Here is a 21,065-nt window from a genome sequence, read left to right on the forward strand (position 1 = left end):
TAGTCTAAACATTTTTGGGCGAGGAGAAGAACGAAACCTTTCGACAATTGTTTTCGTATTTTTGGACTATGTGACATCAAACGTCCCAGATATTTAATGATAAAATATGACCAAGTACGGATATCGGAAATGTTGTCAGTTTGGAAAACCTTCTCCTCTACAAGGATTCACGCAGTCAAATTCGAAATCATTTGACAACAACGGTGACAGGTTGTTAGTTGTTGAATGGCCATGATAAAATGACAACGCAATGTTCTGTATCCTCGCCGAAATGTGGTATTTGGACTTGATTGCGTAGTGTCGAAATGTTTTTCTGACGGATAAAGAAGATACATTTTATAGACACAACTATGGGGCTGTAGCTGCAGACCGAACATAATCGCTTGTTGTGCCGTCTGCGCTCCGTGCCCAAAGGGAAACGGGGAACGGGCTCTGTGTTTCCTTTTCCCCCGGGTTGTTTCGGTTGAGACATGGCAGCTATTGCCAGCGGTTTGATACGACAGAAGAGACAGGCACGGGAACAACAAGTCCACCGGCCGACGCCACACCGACGGAGGCGAAGCCCCAACAAGAACAAAGGGCTTTGTAACGGGAATTTGGTCGACATCTTCTCCAAAGTGAGAATCTTCGGCTTGAAGAAGAGAAGGCTACGGAGACAAGGTGTGGGCTGAGCGGAAAGCGCGGGAGACGCATGGACACGTTACGGTTGTCATTATGCGCGAGGGAGAGAGCAGCCTTACGTTAGCTCCAACGGTTCAATAGTTTACCCCTACATGCATTAATAAAAACAGGTAGTTAACGAAAGTAGCCTAAGCAGTGTGGCCGGTAAGTTTGACCACATTGCTGTTTCATTCCTTACAAATATAGTTATTGTGATAACATTGACGCTCTCGTCCTCTCGACAAGGCTTCAAATTACGCATTTTAATTAGCCTATGAGTTGAGACTAAAGTGGGAAAATAACGATTTCTAGCCTAATCTTTCATTGATTGGTTTACTGCTGATTGCCTTTCTGAGTGAAGGGTTTGAGTCAGACAAAATCGATGTTACAGTTAGGTGTTACATACAGATTAAAATACGTTTGAGGGGTGGATAGGTGAATCAGGTTGCCGTATTAAATATCTCACCAAACAGTTGGCCATTTTATAGGTATTTATCACAGAACTTGAATCAGGTTGAGTCAAAGAACAGACAGGTTTTGAAATGTAGTCTATTGAATTTGACATATCTTGATTCATACATACAGTATAGCTGACACCACCAATATACGAAAATGATATCATAACAAGCTCTGTATGGCAGGGGGTAACTGGCATGACTGGTCTCAGGAGAGAGAGGGGGGGTGACTGACTGTGAGCGCAGCAACCTCAGTCAAGTGACAGCCATTTTGTCAAAGCCAATGACATTCAGTGCAACCTGTGGCCTTATAGATAGGGTGCATGCATGCAGAACTCAGTACAGTCTGAGACACATGCTGTGTGTGTGTGTGTGTGTGTGTGTGTGTGTGTGTGTGTGTGTGTGTGTGTGTGTATGTGTGTGTGTGTGTGTGTGTGTGTGTGTAGTTGAGGGGAGTTGCCCCAAGCATCCTGTCAAAAATGAAATATGAATTCAGGGTTTCTTAACCTCGGAGTGAGCAGGGGGTAAGAGGAACGAGGGGAGGAGGAGAGGTGGGGTGGAGGAGGAAAGGGGAAAGGATGAGAGGGATTGAAGGAAGAAGAGAGGGGAAGAGTGGGAGAAAAGGAGAATAATGAAAGAGGGGAGGGCAGAGAAAAAAAGAAAGAAAGAAAGAAAGAAAGAGGAGATGGACGGAGGAAGAGAAGGATGAAAGTGGGAGGAGAGGGTGTGAAGGATGGAGGGAAGAGAAGAGTAGAGAAGGATGGAAAGAAGAGATGAAAGTGGGAGGAGAGGGAGTGAAGGATGAAGGGAAGAGAAGAGTAGAGAAGGATGGAAAGAAGAGATGAAAGTGGGAGGAGAGGGAGTGAAGGATGAAGGGAAGAGAAGAGTAGAGAAGGATGGAAAGAAGAGATGAAAGTGGGAGGAGAGGGAGTGAAGGATGAAGGGAAGAGAAGAGTAGAGAAGGATGGAAAGAAGAGATGAAAGTGGGAGGAGAGGGAGTGAAGGATGAAGGGAAGAGAAGAGTAGAGAAGGATGGAAAGAAGAGATGAAAGTGGGAGGAGAGGGAGTGAAGGATGAAGGGAAGAGAAGAGTAGAGAAGGATGGAAAGAAGAGATGAAAGTGGGATAGAAGGAATGGTGCTTTGATCTGTTGAACATCTCTTTTGTTACCGATTCATTTTTCAGTAAGACAGAGAAAAGGTCATGTCTGCATTGATTCCAGAAGGAACTACTGCCCCCTCCCTCTCTCCCTCCCTCTCCCCCTCTCTTCCCCCTCTCTTCTCCCTCTCTCCCTCCCTCTCCCCCTCTCTTCTCTGTCCTTCATCTACCATTTTCTCTCCAGGGTCTCCTCTGTTTATGATACAGTATCTCTCTATCTTAATCTCTTTTCCAAATCTCTAGTCTCGCCCATCTGCTTTCTGAACATTCTCAACCATCTAAATGAACAAGAGCAGTTCTAGAAGGCTGGAGTCATTCTGATACACTCTCAGCTGACATGTAGGGATATAAGAATTCTCCGAATGTAAAGATGAAAACTTCTGTGGTATCCTTATCTGATATCTGAGAGAGTTTACAGGGCTGTGTGTGTGTGTGTGTGTTGGAGGGGAGGTATAACCCCTTACTCTTATCTCTCAGAGTGTGATGGTGACGTTTAGACAGTCCCCTCTCCCTTCTTCTCTCTCCTTCCCTCTCTCCTCCTTCCTTCCTTCAACTTGTTTCCTCCCCTCTCACCACTCATCTCCCTTCTCTCCTCTCCTCCTCCTCTCTCCTTCCACTATCCCTCCCTCCCTCCCTCCCTCCCTCCCTCCCTCCCTCCCTCCCTCCCTCCCTCCCTCCCTCCCTCCCTCCTGCTTCCAGCTGTGGTAGCTTCTGGTTGAAGCCTGGCCATATATCCTCAGGCTCTCTCCTCTCTTTTCTCCTCTCCTCTCGCCACTCTGACTGCGTGACTGGGTCTGAATCCTGGCGACACACACATAAGGTTTTCTGAAGGGCAAACATAGACTCTCCTCCTCTCTATCTATGCCTCTCTTCCATCTTTCCATCTTTCATAATGTAGTCTCACTCTCTCCCTCTCTCATAGGCAATGTTCAAATACTGGGAAAAGCCACCCTCTCCTCTTCTGCTTCTTAAAGTAGTGGAAAATGTGTTCTTCCTTCTTACACCTTCCTTCAAGTCGTCACAAATAGCAGAAATCAATCATTGGTCATAGAATTCCCAGGACATGTATGTTACAGGAACGTCCACCATCTGTAGTTGACCTGAGAGCCCATGTAGAGTCCAGATATTCCTCATTTAGAGTAGCCTACCAATGATGACAACTACTGTAATGATTGCTCTCGTGCAATACAGAATCTTATGATATTGACATTTTGATTTATGGCGACAGGCCTTATTCAATACATGTTCTATTCAATAGATCAATATCATTTTGATTAAAATGATATGGATCATCATGGGGAGGATAACCAGAGATTAGCGGTGTTGGAACAACGCAGACAAAGACGGGGGAATACCTTCCTCTGGATAAGCAGACAGGGACATTGGAATCACGAGACTGTATCCATGGCAACACATACAAAGAGGGAATCCTGGACCAGTTTCCCTAGTAACAGACAGGATATGGGAATCTGGGAAAATGGGAATTTCTCCCCAGTAACACACAGCAGGTCAGTGAGGAAGGAAAGAGACCCTACCTGTTGAAGCAGACAGAATTCCCAAAGTTAAGAAATACAATTCCGTTAGTCAGATTTATGGAAGCTTGGGAATTTTGTATATGTTTTGGGTCGTCTTGACCAAGTGTTTCCATTGAAAAAGAGATACACTTTAGGAAAAGGGCTTTGTTTTTCCCACATTCCATGTCATGTTTGACTGTGCAGATTTGAACTATGTAACGCTACAGAGGCTCAGGGAAACCAGACCCAGGATGAACCATCCATAAAGGAGGCTCTTTAGGAGAGTCTAGTTATGGTACAGATGTGTCTTCCTGATACCCTCTCTGTCTCTGAGTGGAAGTCAATGGTCTGGTAACACTCCTTAATTTAACACTCATACGGAACATGGTTTCCATAAGGACACACACACACCACACACACACACACACAGAGAGAGCGAGAGACTCATTAAGGTATTAGAGGAAGCCATGACACACTTGATTAAACAGTGTTTAAATGGGTCTCTCTAAGTGAATCTGTACCGTTGAAGTCCTTCTAGAGCATAATCTACACTACTCTCATCTCAGTAACTCCACCTCTATCTCCTAATCTCTACTCTGTTCTCATCTCAGTGACTCCACCTCTATCTCCTCATCTCTACTCTGTTCTCATCTGTGACTCCGACCTCTATCTCCTCATCTCTACTCTGTTCTCATCTCAGTGACTCCACCTCTATCTCCTCATCTCTACTCTGTTCTCATCTCACTGACTCCACCTCTATCTCCTCATCTCTACTCTGGTCTCATCTCAGTGACTCCACCTCTATCTCCTCATCTTTACTCTGGTCTCATCTCAGTGACTCCGACCTCTATCTCCTCATCTCTACTCTGGTCTCATCTCAGTGACTCCGACCTCTATCTCCTCATCTCTACTCTGGTCTCATTTAGTGACTCCACCTCTATCTCCTCATCTCTACTCTGTTCACATCTCAGTGACTCCACCTCTATCTCCTCATCTCTACTCTGTTCTGGTCATTAGTAAAGACTGAATAGTAATAGACGGTTAAAGTGTTTTTTCACCCCCAAATTATAAGGACCAGACGTTGTCTAAGATCTTCTCAAATGTATTCTCAGGTGGTTGGAAGTTGAGCTGAACAGACAGACTATTAGTGTAGAGGGTTGGTAACCATTCCTCCCATCACACCCCTGTCCCTGGTGTGAAAACTGGAAAATCCCTTTCTCTCGCTCTCTCTTCTTCTATTTCCCTCCCTCGCTCTTCTAAACTGGGTCAGTCTCGTCTGCAGTTCTAATCTATCATGTACATTGGAGCATACCTTTTTTTCTCTGGCACACACACATCACCACAACCAACAACAACTTCAGAGGGGATCTCCACATTGCTGTAGAGACTCAGAAGAGGGTGTGGTCTGTTTGTGTGAAAGAAAGTGTGTGTCGAGTGTGAGTGGGAGTGTGTTTGTGTGTGTGTGTAAAGGGAGAACGAGAGAGAGAGAGAGAGTGCATTGGGTGTGGTCTACATGTGCAGAGCATCAGATTAATATTAATGTCAACAGAAGGGGAATCCTTCATTACTACAGAGACACAGGAGGGTGGTGTGTGTGTGTGTGTGTGTGTGTGTGTGTGTGTGTGTGTGTGTGTGTGTGTGTGTGTGTGTGTGTGTGTGTGTGTGTGTGTGTGTGTGTGTGTGTGTGTGTGTGAGGCAGGATGGTGCGGTCGGTGTACGGTGCATTCAGAATGTATTCAGGCCCCTTGACATTTTCCAAATTTTGTTATGTTACAGCCTTATTCTAAAATCGATTAAAAACATGTTTTTCCTCATCAATCTACACTCAATACCCCATAATGACAAAGTGAAAACTGGTTTTTAGAAATTTTTGCAAATGTATTAAAAATAAAGAACAGAAATACCTTATTTACATAAGTATTCAGACCCTTTGCTATGAGACTCTAAGCTCAGGTGCATCCTGTTTCCATTGATCATCCTTGAGATGTTTCTACAACTTGATTGGAGTCCACCTGTGGTAAATTCAATTGATAGAACATGATTTGGAAAGGCACACACATGTCTATATAAGGTCCCACAGTTGACAGTGCATGTCAGAGCAAAAACCAAGCCATGGGGTCAAAGGAATTGTCCGTAGAGCTTCGAGACAGGTTTGTGACAAGGCACAGATCTGGGGAAGGGTACCAAAAAAGGTCTACAACATTGAAGGTCCCCAAGAACACAATGGCCTCCATCATTATTAAATGGAAGAAGTTTGGAACCACCAAGACTCTTCCTAGAGCTGGCCACCCGGCCAAATTGAGCAATCGGGGGAGAAGAGCCTTGGTCTGGGAGGTGACCAAGAACCCGATGGTCACTCTGACAAAGCTCCAGATTTCCTCTGTGGAGATGGTAGAACCTTCCAGAAGGACAACCATCTCTGCAGCACTCCACCAATCAGGTCTTTATAGTAGAGTGGGCAGACGGATGCCACTCCTCAGTAAAAGGCACATGACATTCCTCTTGGAGTTTGCCAAAAGGCACCTAAAGACTCTCAGACCATGAGAAACAAGATTCTCTGGTCTGATTGAAACCAAGATTGAACTCTTTGGCCTGAATGCCAAGCGTCACGTCTGGAGGAAACCTGGCACCATACATACGGTGAAGCATGGTGGTGGCAGCATAAGGCTGGGGGGATGTTTTTCAGCAGCAGGGACTGAGAGACTAGCCAGGATTGAGGGAAAGATGAACGGAGCAAGGTTCACCTTCCAGTATGACAACGACCCTAAACACACAGCCAAGACAACGCAAGAGTGGCTTCAGAACAAGTCTGTGAATGTCCTTGAGTGGCCCAGCAAAAGCCCGGACTTGAACCAGATCGAACATCTCTGGAGAGACTTGAAAATAGCTGTGCAGCAACGCTCCACGTCAAACCTGAAAGAGCTTGAGAGGATCTGCATAGAAGAATGGTAGAAACTCCACAAATACAGGTGTGCCAAGCTTGTAGCGTCATAACCAATAAGACTCTGGTCTGTAATCACTGCCAAAGGTGCTTCAACAAGTACTGATGAAAAGGATCTGAATAGTTATGTAAATGTGATATTTCCGTTTTTTATTTTTTATTTATACATTTGCAAAAATGTCTAGAAACCTCTTTTTGCTTCGTCATGAGATGGGACTTTTTGGGTAGATTGATGAGGGTAAAAAACAATTTAATCCATTTTAGAATAAGGCTGTAACGTAACAAAACGTGGGAAAAGTCAACGGGTCTGAATACTTTCCGAATGCTCTGTATGTGTGTGTTGGGTCCAGCTATTTCACCACTGTTTATCCATGGCTTCTCTTTCTGTTCCTTTATTATTTTTCTCTTTCTCCTCAGCCCTAGAACACTGTTCCAAAATCCTTCTCTTACCCTTTCTCTCTCTGTTTCTCTGTTTGACATGTTTCCCCCTCCGTCTGTTTTGTGACAGGGAGTTGGGGGAGTACGTAATGAAGTCTCGGGCCTGTGTGGGTGTGGACTGGGTTGCACACACATGCTGACATTCTCAGACATTTCTGAGATTAAGAGCTTTTTCTCCTGAGCTCCGGTCTGTCTGCTCGCTCTTTTTTGTGTGAAAACAGACTGATATTGTCACGGAGATAAAAGAAACCTCAGAATAATGTAGTCTAATAATGTAGTCTAGAACTTTTACACTGAAGCCAGCCCACCTTTTAATAATGAGACTCTCTCTTCTCTCTCTCTCTCTCTCTTCTCTCTCTTCTTTCTCTTCTTTCTCCTCTCGCTCTTCTCTCTCTCCTCTCTCCTCTCTTCTCTCTCTCTCTAGATCCACAGCTTAAGGGCATAGTGACCAGGTTGTACTGCAGACAGGGATACTACTTGCAGATGAACCCAGATGGATGTCTGGACGGGACCAAAGATGACGGCACTAACTCCTGTGAGTCCGCACGAACACACATGCGCACACAGAGGGGGGTAGATTGAGTGGCAACCTCCGTCAACCCAGTGACAGACATTTTATCAGAAGTCATCCAATCACAGATCTCATGCAGTACATGTCAGACATGGACAAATGAGAACTGACACACAGAAGTCCAGATGAACACGGCTCTGTGACTAATGTCATTTCTCACACGGCTACTACACGTATGTGTCAAGTCTCATACACGTCTCGTGATCCATTCATGTGATTAAGTGTTCTGGTAGCTTTCATGTATATACTGTACCGTTCCATTCTTGTCGTGTGTGTGTGTGTGTGTGTGTGTGTGTGTGTGTGTGTGTGTGTGTGTGTGTGTGTGTGTGTGTGTGTGTGTGTGTGTGTGTGTGTGTGTGTGTAACTGTGTCACATGGTTGACTGAGTATCTGAATCTTATATAGATGCATACGTACGCTACGTACACACACACACACACACACACACACACACACACACACACACACACACACACACACACACACACACACACACACACACACAATAATGTGTATTCTATCAGTAAGATTGTCAATCTGCTTTACTGTGCTGATTTGTCTCTCAGCTTTGTTCAACCTCATCCCAGTGGGCCTTCGAGTGGTGGCCATCCAGTCAGTCAAGATGGGTTTGTACATCGCCATGAACGGGGAGGGACACCTCTACTCATCAGTGAGTACAGACCAATGCTGATGATGACGTGTGCCTGCCAGGCGGCCATCTTGGTTGAGCTGATTTTCTGTTGATTACTATGACAATTCTCAGTTTTCTTCTATAAGTGTATGTGTGTAATTATTTCAGCTAAAACAGATCGATCTAACTATCTAAGGCTGAGTTTACACAGGCAGACCAAATCTGATCTTTTGCCCAATTATTGGCAAAAGATCTGACAGGTTGAAAGACCAATTAGTGAAAAAAAGATTGGAATTGGGCTGCCTGTGTAAACACAACCTTTCTATCACTCAGTCACCGTACTAATATACAGCCCATCTGTCCTGTAGACACACAGGGTTCATCAAGATCCTGGAATCCTTTAGGAGGAATACGTGTACGTTTCCCCAGAGGCCATAGTGACGATTTGGCTAATGCAGTGGTTTCCAAACTTTTTATAGTCCCGTACCCCTTCAAACATTCAACCTCCAGCTGCGTACCCCCTCTAGCACCAGGGTCAGCGCACTCTCAAATGTTGTTTTTTTCCATCATTGTAAGCCTGCCACACACACACTATACGATACATTTATTAAACATAAGAATGAGAGTGAGTTTTTGTCACAACCCGGCTCGTAGGAAGTGACAAAGAGCTCTTATAGGACCATGGCACAAATAATAATATGATAAAAATCAATAATTTTGCTCTATATATAGCCATCTTACATATAAAACCTTATTTGTTCATCAAAAATTGTGAATAACTCACCACGGGTTAATGAGAAGGGTGTGCTTGAAAGGACGCACATAACTCTGCAATGTTGGGTTTCCAGTGGTTTGCAGAAGAGGATGTCTTCCTTAATTGACCTCCCATAAATGTAACGGGCATATACCAGGAGCTGTGCCAGGCCCGCCACATCTGTTGACTCATCCAGCTGTAACGCAAATAATTCACTGGCTTGTATGCGAAGCAGTAATTGATTCAAAACATCCGCCATGTCACTGATAAGTTGTGAAACAGTGTTGTTTATGAAGGCATTGTCTGTATAGTTTTTTTGGCCTTTCCCCCAGCATTGTCCCAGCCATACCCGCGGCAGCAGGAAGAATTAAGTCCTCCACAATAGTAAGGGGCTTGCCTGTCCTAGTCACTTGGTAGCTCACCATATAAGACACTTTGTCACGCGGGACTAGGTGGGTGAAGGAATCAGACGCAGAGAGTTCCACTTGGGAAAAGTGCTCCTTTACTATAGCACACAAAAAATGAATAAGCCCAAACATACAGGGCGCAGCGAACAACTTGAATAACCCAAAACACAGGGTGCCAAGTAATTAGAAAAATAAATACACCTCTACCTAAAACACACACACGTAACATAAAGACAATCCCGCACAAAACAAGGGCGGGTCTACCTACTACATATAGGGAAGCTCATTAACCTAAAACAGAAACACAGGTGAAACTAATAAGACAAAACAGACAGACAAACGAAAAAGGGATCGGTGGCGGCTAGTAGGACGGTGACGACGACCGCCGAGCACCGCCCGAACAGGCAGGGGAGCCAACTTCGGCGAAAGTCGTGACACACTTCTTGCCCCTTCTTATTAACATGTCTTACTACTCGAAAGTCGTCTTTATTCTCGCTCAAAAAACTCCCGTGGCTTATTTTTTTGTGTACAGTGCTGTCTGTCTGACCATTGGTTCACCCCGGGTTCGTATGAAGGGGAACATGCGTCATGAATACTAAATACTGTCTTGACCAGAGGAGGCTGGTGGGAGGCGCTATAGGAGGACAAGCTCATTGTAATGGCTGGAATGGAATCAATGGAACGGTATCAAACATATGGAAACTACACATTTGACTCCGTTCCATTTATTCCATTCCAGCCATTACAGTGAGCCCGTCCTCCTGTAGCGCCTCCCACCAGCCTCCTCTGGTCATTACCCTAGGTAGGGCACAAGAGGTCATCTTCTCTTTAGGTTGCAACATTATATGACTCCTCAGTAAGATTCCTATCCTGAATAGTTCTCTAGTCTTTATGGGGTTGGTGATGAATCAATGGGCATGTCACTATATGACACTAGATGTATCAGAAGAACAGTTGCCTGAGTGTTTCTCATTGTGAATTCACCATCACTCATCCTCTTTGTTCATCACATAATAATGGAATTACAGGTAGTCGACAGGTAGTGTTCTGACAAGGAGCTTTATATGGAAAAGACCAGCAGAGAGAGAAAGAGATAGAGAGATTGAAATAGAGAGAAATCTACATCCGTTTGCACCCAAAGCCCTCCTCTCTCTCCTTGTCTCCAAGGAAACTTGAGGGGTTCCTTGAGAGAAAGTGAAGTGGTGAGAGAGAGTGGGTGAGAGTGAGACATGGAGAGGGAGGGAGGGAGGAATATGAATTATTCCCGACCCTGACACACCAGAGCAGTCAAATATCCCTCTTTTTCCTCACTGAGTCGGAGCGAGGGAGAGTGATATTATGCTGCAGAGAGGAGAGCAGCCGGGCGCTTGTTTTGTCCTTTTTGGAGGAGAGATGTGTTCTGTTTCTCTCTGTTCAGTTAGAGACAGAAGGAGGAGGGCTGCTTTTTAATTATTGATGGGGGAAGTCCTGTCCACATGCAGCCGCCGCACACACACACACACACACACACACACACCGCTGACTATGAAGAAAAAGCAGTCCTGTTAGGGATTTAACAGATATTATCTGTTTTTTTACCGAAGAATGATGTTTTATAATAATACAACAGATATGTTGCTCTAGTACGGTTTATAGAGGCGCTGCTTTGGTTTATAGAGGCGCTGCTTTGGTTTATAGAGGCGCTGCTTTGGTTTATAGAGGCGCTGCTTTGGTTTATAGAGGCGCTGCTTTGGTTTATAGAGGCGCTGCTTTGATGAATCACAAAGACACAAGATGGCCGACCCTTAACAGCAATATCAAGAATAGAGTGTTGTAGTGTTACTCCTCCTGAAGATGAAGCATCAAGATGAACTATAGTACTACACATCTGTCAGACAGATGAGACAGCTCTCTGGTTGTAGAGAGAGACTCTTCTCTTTCCACCCATCTCTCTCGGTCTCTGTCTCTGCAGTCAACAGATGGCCTAGTGTGAAATGATTTGGTATGTGTTAATTACCAACGACGCTGGGCAAGAGGAAACCAGCTCTGAGTATGTGTTGAAGAGTGTGAAGAACACACACATCTGAGTACTCGAGCACACACTCATGCAGACACACACTCCCTTCTATGGAGGGAGAACTATCGTATCCTGTACATGTGTAAAGGGGTGCGTAACTGGTGGCAGGGAAGTCAGACGCAGGAGAGCAGAACTAGGTAGTAGCCGGAGTTTAATCCATCTAAAAATACTACCGAATATGGGTACACAAACCCAACGCGCACCAGTAAACATGTACACAAGCACTTACAACAAACAATTCCACACAAAGACATGTGGGGAACAGAGGGTTAAATACACAACAATAAATGAGGGAAATGAAAACCAGGTGTGTGGGAAAACAAGACAAAACAAATGGAAAATGAAAAGTGGATCGACGATAGCTAGAAGACCGGTGGCACCGACCGCCGAACACCGCCCGAACAAGGAGAGGAAACGACTTCGGTGAAGTCGTGACAACATGTTAATACTATGGAGGGAGAACTAGAAAATCCTGTACATGTTAATACTATGTAGGGAGAACTATCATATCCTCTATATGTTAATACTATGGAGGTAGAACTATCCTATCCTGTACATGTTAATACTATGGAGGGAGAACTATCATATCCTGTATATGTTAATACTATGGAGGGAGAACTATCATATCCTGTACATGTTAATACTATGGAGGGAGAACTATCATATCCTGTACATGTTAATACTATGGAGGGAGAACTATCATATCCTGTATATGTTAATACTATGGAGGGAGAACTATCATATCCTGTACATGTTAATACTATGGAAGGAGAACTATCATATCCTGTACATGTTAATACTATGGAAGGAGAACTATCATATCCTGTACATGTTAATACTATGGAAGGAGAACTATCATATCCTGTACATGTTAATACTATGGAGGGAGAACTATCATATCCTGTACATGTTAATACTATGGAAGGAGAACTATCATATCCTGTACATGTTAATACTATGGAAGGAGAACTATCATATCCTGTACATGTTAATACTATGGAAGGAGAACTATCATATCCTGTATATGTTAATACTATGGAGGGAGAACTATCATATCCTGTATATGTTAATACTATGGAAGGAGAACTATCATATCCTGTACATGTTAATACTATGGAGGGAGAACTATCATATCCTGTACATGTTAATACTATGGAAGGAGAACTATCATATCCTGTACATGTTAATACTATGGAGGGAGAACTATCATATCCTGTACATGTTAATACTATGGAGGGAGAACTATCATATCCTGTACATGTTAATACTATGGAGGGAGAACTATCATATCCTGTACATGTTAATACTATGGAGGGAGAACTATCATATCCTGTATATGTTAATACTATGGAGGGAGAACTATCATATCCTGTACATGTTAATACTATGGAGGAAAACGTAAGTAAGATAGATGCTGTATGTGCCACCTTTTCCCCACAAAAGGGCTTTATAACAAGACAAAAATACTCCTCAGTTTCATCAGCTGTCCAGGTGGCTGGTCTCGAACGATCCCGCAGGTGAAGTAGCTGGATGTGGAGGTCCTGGGCTGGCATGGTTACACGTGGTCTGCAGTTGTGAAGCCGGTTGGACTTACTGCCAAATTCTTTAAAATTACGTTGGAGGTGGCTTATGGTAGAGAAATGAACATTCAATTATCTGGCAACAGCTCTTGTGGACATTCCTGCAGTCAGCATGCCAATTGCATGCTTCCTCAAAACTTGAGACATCTGTGGCATTGTGTTGTGTGACACAACTGCACATTTTAGAGTGCCCTTTTATTGTCCTGGATGGATTATCTTGGCAAAGGAGAAATGCTCACTAACAGGGATGTAAACAAATTTGTGTACAACATTTGAGAGAAATACACTTTTTGTGCGTAACTAACATTTCTGGGATCTTTTATTTAAGCTCATGAAACACGGGGACCAACATTTTACATGTTGCGTTTATATTTTTGTTCAGTAGAGATAAACAAAGAGACAACAACTAATTCCTGCCCAGAGACTGCTGATGCCTATGAGCTGACATGTTCCATGACATATTAAACACATGAATACATAGGCAACACATGCATGCACGCACACACACTCACACATGCTGAAACTCTCAACTGTCGTCTTTCCCACCATTGCTACCCGTTGCTATTTAAGTGGATGCTTGCCAGCAGTGTTCTTTCCTAATTTCCGTAATATTCCTGGGTGATTTGGTTATAATTCGGAAAGGCAGGATAGGGATCAGGAGGAGCAGTGTGTGTGTGTGGGGGGGGGTATTGTTGCGGCTTTGAGACACAAAGTCACATATTGTAGCTCATATATTGGGATGAGGATAATTAGAGTTATTTGTTTATTTGGTGGAGAAATACATTAAACCTTTGTATGGCTGTGTGTATATCTCTCTTTTGTTGTCTCTCTCTTCCTCTTCTCTCTCTCTCTCTCTCTCTTCTCTTCTTCCTTCTCTCTCTTTCTCTTCTCTCGCTCTCTCTCTTCCTCCTCTCTTCTCTCTCTTCTCTTCCTCTTCTCTCCCTCTCTTCTCTCGCTCTCTCTCTCTCTTCCTCCTCTCTTCTCTCTCTCTCTCGCTCCCTCTTCATCTTCTCTCGCTCTCTCTCTCTTCATCGTCTCTCGCTCTCTCTCTTCTCTCCCTCTCTTCTCTCGCTCTCTCTCTCTCTTCCTACTCTCTTCTCTCTCTCTCTTCATCTTCTCTCGCTCTCCCTCTTCTCTCTCTCTTCCTCTTCTCTCATTCTCTCTCTCTCTTCTCTTCCTCTTCTCTCCCTCTCTTCTCTCGCTCTCTCTCTCTCTTCCTCTTCTCTCGCTCTCTCCCTCTCTCTCTCTCTCTCAAACTTTTCCTCTCTATACCAGAGCATCTGTTTTCTGACATAGACCTTGTGGCATGTGTGTGTGCACGTGCGTGTTGGATCCAGAGGCAGAGACAGGACAGGATGACTAGATGAAAGGTTTGTGGAGTTGAAAGGAAGAGCATGGTGTCATCCTCGCTAATGGACAACCAGACATGACACACAACAGCAAGGATGCTACTCTATACCTCTCCACGTTAACAGTAAATGGCAGCTGAAGAGATACAGCCAACTGTAGAACTGAACACCATGTTTCTGCCATTTTTCTCAGAGTATCGTATTGCTTTTTTGGTTTAAACCACAACGGCCAAAATACTTTCGAAAAGTTATACAACTTATATATAACTTATACAAAAAGTATTTTTGACAAAAATGACGATTGCCCTTTTAAGACTTTAACACTCCATCTAAAGAGGTCTCTAAGTTTCACTAGTCCTTCACACAGTGTTTATTCTGTCCTGTATTCTGCCGTTCTCCAGTCCTCCTCCTCTCGCCCTCTTTCCTTTCTTTAACTTACTTGTTTACCCACAATTCCCCTGGGTAATTAGCAGTGTGATAATGAACAGTGTTGGAGGCACAAACACACACACAAACCCACACATACACACTTACCACACGACACACATACACACACACCACACATACACACACTTACCACACATACACACAACACATGAAACACACACACACACACACACACTCAACACACAAACACCACACAACACACACATACACACCACACACGCCACACACCTACACACCACACGCACACACACACCACATACACACACACATACACACCACGCACACACTGACACACAGTCCCTGCATGACAGAGAAAACAATAAGAGCTGTCTCCACTGGGACCAGGTGGTCGTGTGGGATCAATACTGGATCACTCTCTGCACCCTTCTAACCCCTAGTCTAACCTCAGAACCCTTCTAACCCCTGGTCTAACCTCTGCACCCTTCTAACCCCTGGTCTGACCTCTGCACACTTCTAACCCCTGGTCTAACCTCAGCACCCTTCTAACCCCTGGTCTAACCTCAGCACCCTTCTAACCCCTGGTCTAACCTCTTCACCCTTCTAACCCCTGGTCTAACCTCTTCACCCTTCTAACCCCTAGTCTAACCTCAGAACCCTTCTAACCCCTGGTCTAACCTCTGCACCCTTCTAACCCCTGGTCTAACCTCAGCACCCTTCTAACCCCTGGTCTAACCTCTTCACCCTTCTAACCCCTGGTCTAACCTCTGCACCCTTCTAACCCCTGGTCTAACCTCTGCATCCTTCTAACCCCTGGTCTGACCTCTGCACCCTTCTAACCCCTGGTCTAACCTCAGCACCCTTCTAACCCCTGGTCTAACCTCAGCACCCTTCTAACCCCTGGTCTAACCTCAGCACCCTTCTAACCCCTGGTCTGACCTCAGCACCCTTCTAACCCCTGGTCTAACCTCTGCACCCTTCTAACCCCTGGTCTGACCTCTGCACCCTTCTAACCCCTGGTCTGACCTCAGCACCCTTCTAACCCCTGGTCTGACCTCAGCACCCTTCTAACCCCTGGTCTAACCTCTGCACCCTTCTAACCCCTGGTCTGACCTCAGCACCCTTCTAACCCCTGGTCTGACCTCAGCACCCTTCTAACCCCTGGTCTAACCTCTGCACCCTTCTAACCCCTGGTCTGACCTCTGCACCCTTCTAACCCCTGGTCTAACCTCAGCACCCTTCTAACCCCTGGTCTGACCTCAGCACCCTTCTAACCCCTGGTCTGACCTCAGCACCCTTCTAACCCCTGGTCTAACATCTGCACCCTTCTAACCCCTGGTCTAACCTCTGCACCCTTCTAACCCCTGGTCTAACCTCAGCACCCTTCTAACCCCTGGTCTAACCTCAGTACCCTTCTAACCCCTGGTCTAACCTCAGCACCCTTCTAACCCCTGGTCTAACATCTGCACCCTTCTAACCCCTGGTCTAATCTCAGCACCCTTCTAACCCCTGGTCTGACCTCAGCACCCTTCTAACCTCTGCACCCTTCTAACCCCTGGTCTGACCTCTGCACCCTTCTAACCCCTGGTCTAATCTCAGCACCCTTCTAACCCCTGGTCTGACCTCAGCACCCTTCTAACCCCTGGTCTAACCTCTGCACCCTTCTAACCCCTGGTCTAACCTCTTCACCCTTCTAACCCCTGGTCTAACATCTGCACCCTTCTAACCCCTGGTCTAACCTCTGCACCCTTCTAACCCCTGGTCTAACCTCAGCACCCTTCTAACCCCTGGTCTAACCTCAGCACCCTTCTAACCCCTGGTCTAACCTCAGTACCCTTCTAACCCCTGGTCTAACCTCAGCACCCTTCTAACCCCTGGTCTAACATCTGCACCCTTCTAACCCCTGGTCTAACCTCTGCACCCTTCTAACCCCTGGTCTAACCTCAGCACCCTTCTAACCCCTAGTCTAACCTCAGCACCCTTCTAACCCCTGGTCTAACCTCAGCACCCTTCTAACCCCTGGTCTAACCTCAGCACCCTTCTAACCCCTGGTCTGACCTCAGCACCCTTCTAACCCCTGGTCTAACCTCTGCACCCTTCTAACCCCTGGTCTGACCTCTGCACCCTTCTAACCCCTGGTCTAACCTCAGCACCCTTCTAACCCCTGGTCTAACCTCAGCTGTATAGAGCACAGCATGAAAACTGTCCCTAGGTCCGTTTCTAATATTATAAAATATTAAGGTCCAGCATGTGTGTGTGTACAGATGTAGGATCTTCATTTGATCACCCTGTTGCTGGAGAAGTTTCCTGCAATGCAGGACATTTAAAACGTCTAGTATATTCAAGGTTTAATAAGGCTTCTGAAGTTTGTAATTTCCACTTTGAAATGTCAGACTTGATTTTCACTTGTGGAAAATGTATCAACCCCTACAAAAATGTCCATTAATTATAATCCACATAATACTTCACATTTCCTGTTGCTGCAGGATTATTTTCCTGCTGTAGCAAAGTGTGTGTGTGTGTGTGTGTGTGTGTGTGTGTGTGTGTGTGTGTGTGTGTGTGTGTGTGTGTGTGTGTGTGTGTGTGTGTGTGTGTGTGTGTGTGTGTGTGTGTGTGTGTGTGTGTGAACATGTTTAACTATACTTGTTGGAACCAGAAGACCCCAGAAGAATAGTAAACAAACAAAAATTTGACCAACTAGAGACATTTTGTTAGTCCCCACAAGGTCAAATGCTATTTCTATGGGGTTTAGAGTTAAGGTTAGAATTAGTGTTAGGGTTAGAATTATGTTTAGGGTTAGGAGCTAGGGTTCGTTTTAGGGTTATGGTTAGGAGCTAGGGTTAGGTTTTGGGGTTAAGATTAGTGTTAGGTTTAGGGGTTAGGGAAAAGGATTTTGAATGGGACTGAATTGTGTGTCCCCACAAGGTTAGTTATACAAGACTGTGTGTGTGTTTGCGTGTTTCCCCCCAGGAAACATCCTCCTCCCTTGGTGATTTATCTCTCTCTTCTCGCCTCCTACGTCCTCCTTTCTGTCTTTCCTTCCCCTCTTTCTTTCTCTCCTTTAATCTCCACTGCCTATTCTCTCTCTCTAACAGCCTGTGTTTTATAACATTGTTCAGTATGCAGGTCCATCTCAATAGTCTAAAATGGCTTCCTCTCCTTGTCACCTCACCTTAACGTCCCAGTGCAGTCAAAAGTGTGATTTTCCTGTGTTTTATGTATATTTCCACACTATGAGGTTGGAATAATACTGTGAAATTGTGAAAATTATGATAATGTCCTTTTAGTGAAAGAGCTGTTTAAAAATGTATATTTTGGTGGGATGGAGTTTTGGCCTGCCTGGTGGTATCACCAGGCGGTGAATTAATTAATAGACCAATAAGAAAGAGGGTTCCTAAACTCGCTGCAAATATCAGCTAGTTTTCAGTTTTCTCCTCACCACTCAAACCCCTCCCAAACATTCATAGCAACATTTTTGCTTGAGAAAATCCCTCTTTGCTAAGGAGCTATTTTTGTTTATTTTTTTAACTATTTTAATTGAAAACAATCACAGTAAGGTGCTTAATTGTTACCCAGAAATTATTTGATGTTGAGATTAAAAATAAAAAAAAAGTCTGCATTGGGCCTTTAAATCATAAATGATCTGAAATCACAGGATAAGTAAAAGCAACATGGTGGACACCTGTCCAATTCTTTCACATCAAAGCAGATGAAAGAGAGGAGAGAAGACAAGTAGAGGAAGCAACTTTAGACTATTGAGACACAGCCTGAATGTGCTAATTGGACAGAGTTGAAAGACACAGGGGAAAAGTGCAGTGAACCATAATGAGAACCATAAAAAGAGCAAAGGAAAATGGAAATACGTTGCCAACCACAAACACGATCAATCACACCTAGCCATCACATCAAACCACTGCCCCGTCCTCCTCCTCCTTCTCCTCTTCTCCTCCCATCTTCTCTGTTCCATCGTTTCCATGGTAACTGGGAACAAAGGCCCACACAGGTGAGCGAGTGTCTCTTTTCTTGTGGTGGTGACTGACAAGCACACCTGATTGGAATTTCAATGTTATCCCAGCCCGTCTGTCTCTCTGAAGCTCTGGAAGCTAGGGATGGTTAATTACAGTACAAATCAGTCATTTAGGAGACTGACTGCCCATCCAGCCACAGCGCCAAACACCACCCCCACTAGCGTTTCTTCTCCACAATGAGTCTGGATTTGCTTTCCTCCCTGACATCTTGTAGAATGCAAACACATTCTAAACATTCTGATTGGTTCCTAAAAACCAATGGGTTGGGCTAGAGCGAGCCATCACGAACCATGAATCACGTCATTGGCTTTGATACTCTGATTGGTTAGAGACGATCCAATCACTGATGAATTTGTTTTGTACAATGCCCCTCATTTTGAAGTGAGCACAAACAACTTCTAGGATTCAGGCTGAATGTATGTAGAGATCGATAGAGCAGCGGAATTCAATTCAGGGTGAGTCATTTATCAGGTTGAATGTTGGTAAATCGTTGCCAATAGAAGTTAAATAAACGTGATGGAAACAGTTGATTGAAACTATTATAAAAATCTTGGATGGACGTTGGGCTGGTATCTAATGGAATATTAAGTGGTAGCAATTTGTCCATTGTTGTATGTTTGATACTGATTCGGTGTGTGTGTGTGTGTGTGTGTGTGTGTGTGTGTGTGTGTGTGTGTGTGTGTGTGTGTGTGTGTGTGTGTGTGTGTGTGTGTGGGTGTGTGTGTGGGTGTGTGTGTGTGTGTGTGTGTGTGTGTGTGTGTGTGTGTGTGTGTGTGTGTGTGTGTGTGTGTGTGTGTGTGTGTGTGTTTGTGTCTCCTGTAGGAGCTGTTTACAGCAGAGTGTAAGTTTAAGGAGTCTGTGTTTGAGAACTACTATGTGATCTACTCGTCGATGCTGTACAGACAGAATGAGTCTGGGAGGGCCTGGTTCTTGGGCCTGAACAAAGAAGGACAGCCCATGAAGGGCAACCGAGTGAAAAAGACCAAACCAGCCGCTCACTTCCTGCCCAAACCTATAGAAGGTAAGGGGGTTGTCACACACACATGGATACGCACACACACACACACACACACACACACACACACACACACACACACACACACACACACACACACACACACACACACACACGCTCTAACACTCTGATCTCTCCTCTTCTCTGCAGTTGCGATGTACAAGGAGCCGTCGTTGCACGACGTCAGGGAGACGTTGCCTAAAGTTGCCGGAGTCCCGCTCAGCAAAAGCACAACCAGCGAACCAGTGGCCATGAACGGGGGCAAACCAATCAACAAACCCGACCCGAAGGAGGCTGCGACATAACCCTGCCCCCTCCTCTCCCCCCGCACGACAGAGACTTGAGACTCTGCCCACTGCACTCAAACTCTCACCTTGATTGGTCAATTATGGGCTAAGTCCCACCTCCTCTCTCTTTCTCTCGCTCATTCTCTCTCTCTCTTTCTCTTTTTGGCTGATTCGGTGCAGTGGTGTTCGAGATGAGGAAATGGACCACTCCATTTGGGGGATGGGGGAGGGGAGGTGGAAGGGAGGAGGGGAGAAGGAGGAGGAAGGTGTTGATGAGGAGGAGGAGGAAGGGGAGGAGGAGGAGGGGGATTGGCTGATTTTATCAGCTAGATAAACTACAAACTTGGACAGCGGAATGCCCTACCTACGCGATACGGAATGCCTTTTTCAAATCCTTACGATTCTTTTTCTGTGACAATCTGTGAGAATGATGACAAAGCGTTTTTTTCCCTCCTCCTTTTTGCCAGGTAGCCTTGCCTGCTGATGGCTACCCATAAGCCCCCTCTCTCACTCTGACGCACTATAGCAACAGAGTCCATCCATATTGACCACAGTCTGTTTGTTTACCAATTTGTTTGTTTGTTTATAATTCTATACCCAAAATGCACCAGCGACCGTCTGGATAGATTGTTGTACAGACACAAAACAGGATTGTCATCTTCTATTTTTCAAATGATTGTCTCTCTCTCTCTCATTCTTTCTTAGCTTCTCTCTCTCGCTCCCTCTCTCATTCTTTCATTCTTTCTTCGTTTCTTTCTCTCTCTGTCTCTATGTCTCTCTCTCTCTCATTCTTTCTTAGCTTCTCTCTATCTCTACCT

General features: G+C 44.9%; 1 protein-coding gene across 1 annotated transcript; it reads left to right on the forward strand.

Moving 5' to 3' along the window:
* Window positions 1-470: 470 nt before the first annotated feature.
* LOC120033262 (fibroblast growth factor 14-like) lies at window positions 471-20,265 on the forward strand. The gene is made up of 5 exons (XM_038979537.1): window positions 471-660; window positions 7,590-7,700; window positions 8,302-8,405; window positions 19,768-19,966; window positions 20,111-20,265. Exons 1-5 carry the CDS (start codon window positions 471-473, stop codon window positions 20,263-20,265), a joined length of 759 nt encoding a protein of 252 aa, XP_038835465.1.
* Window positions 20,266-21,065: the final 800 nt, after the last annotated feature.

The sequence above is a fragment of the Salvelinus namaycush genome, chromosome 40, assembly GCF_016432855.1.
Source record: "Salvelinus namaycush isolate Seneca chromosome 40, SaNama_1.0, whole genome shotgun sequence".
Lineage (NCBI taxonomy): Eukaryota > Metazoa > Chordata > Actinopteri > Salmoniformes > Salmonidae > Salvelinus > Salvelinus namaycush.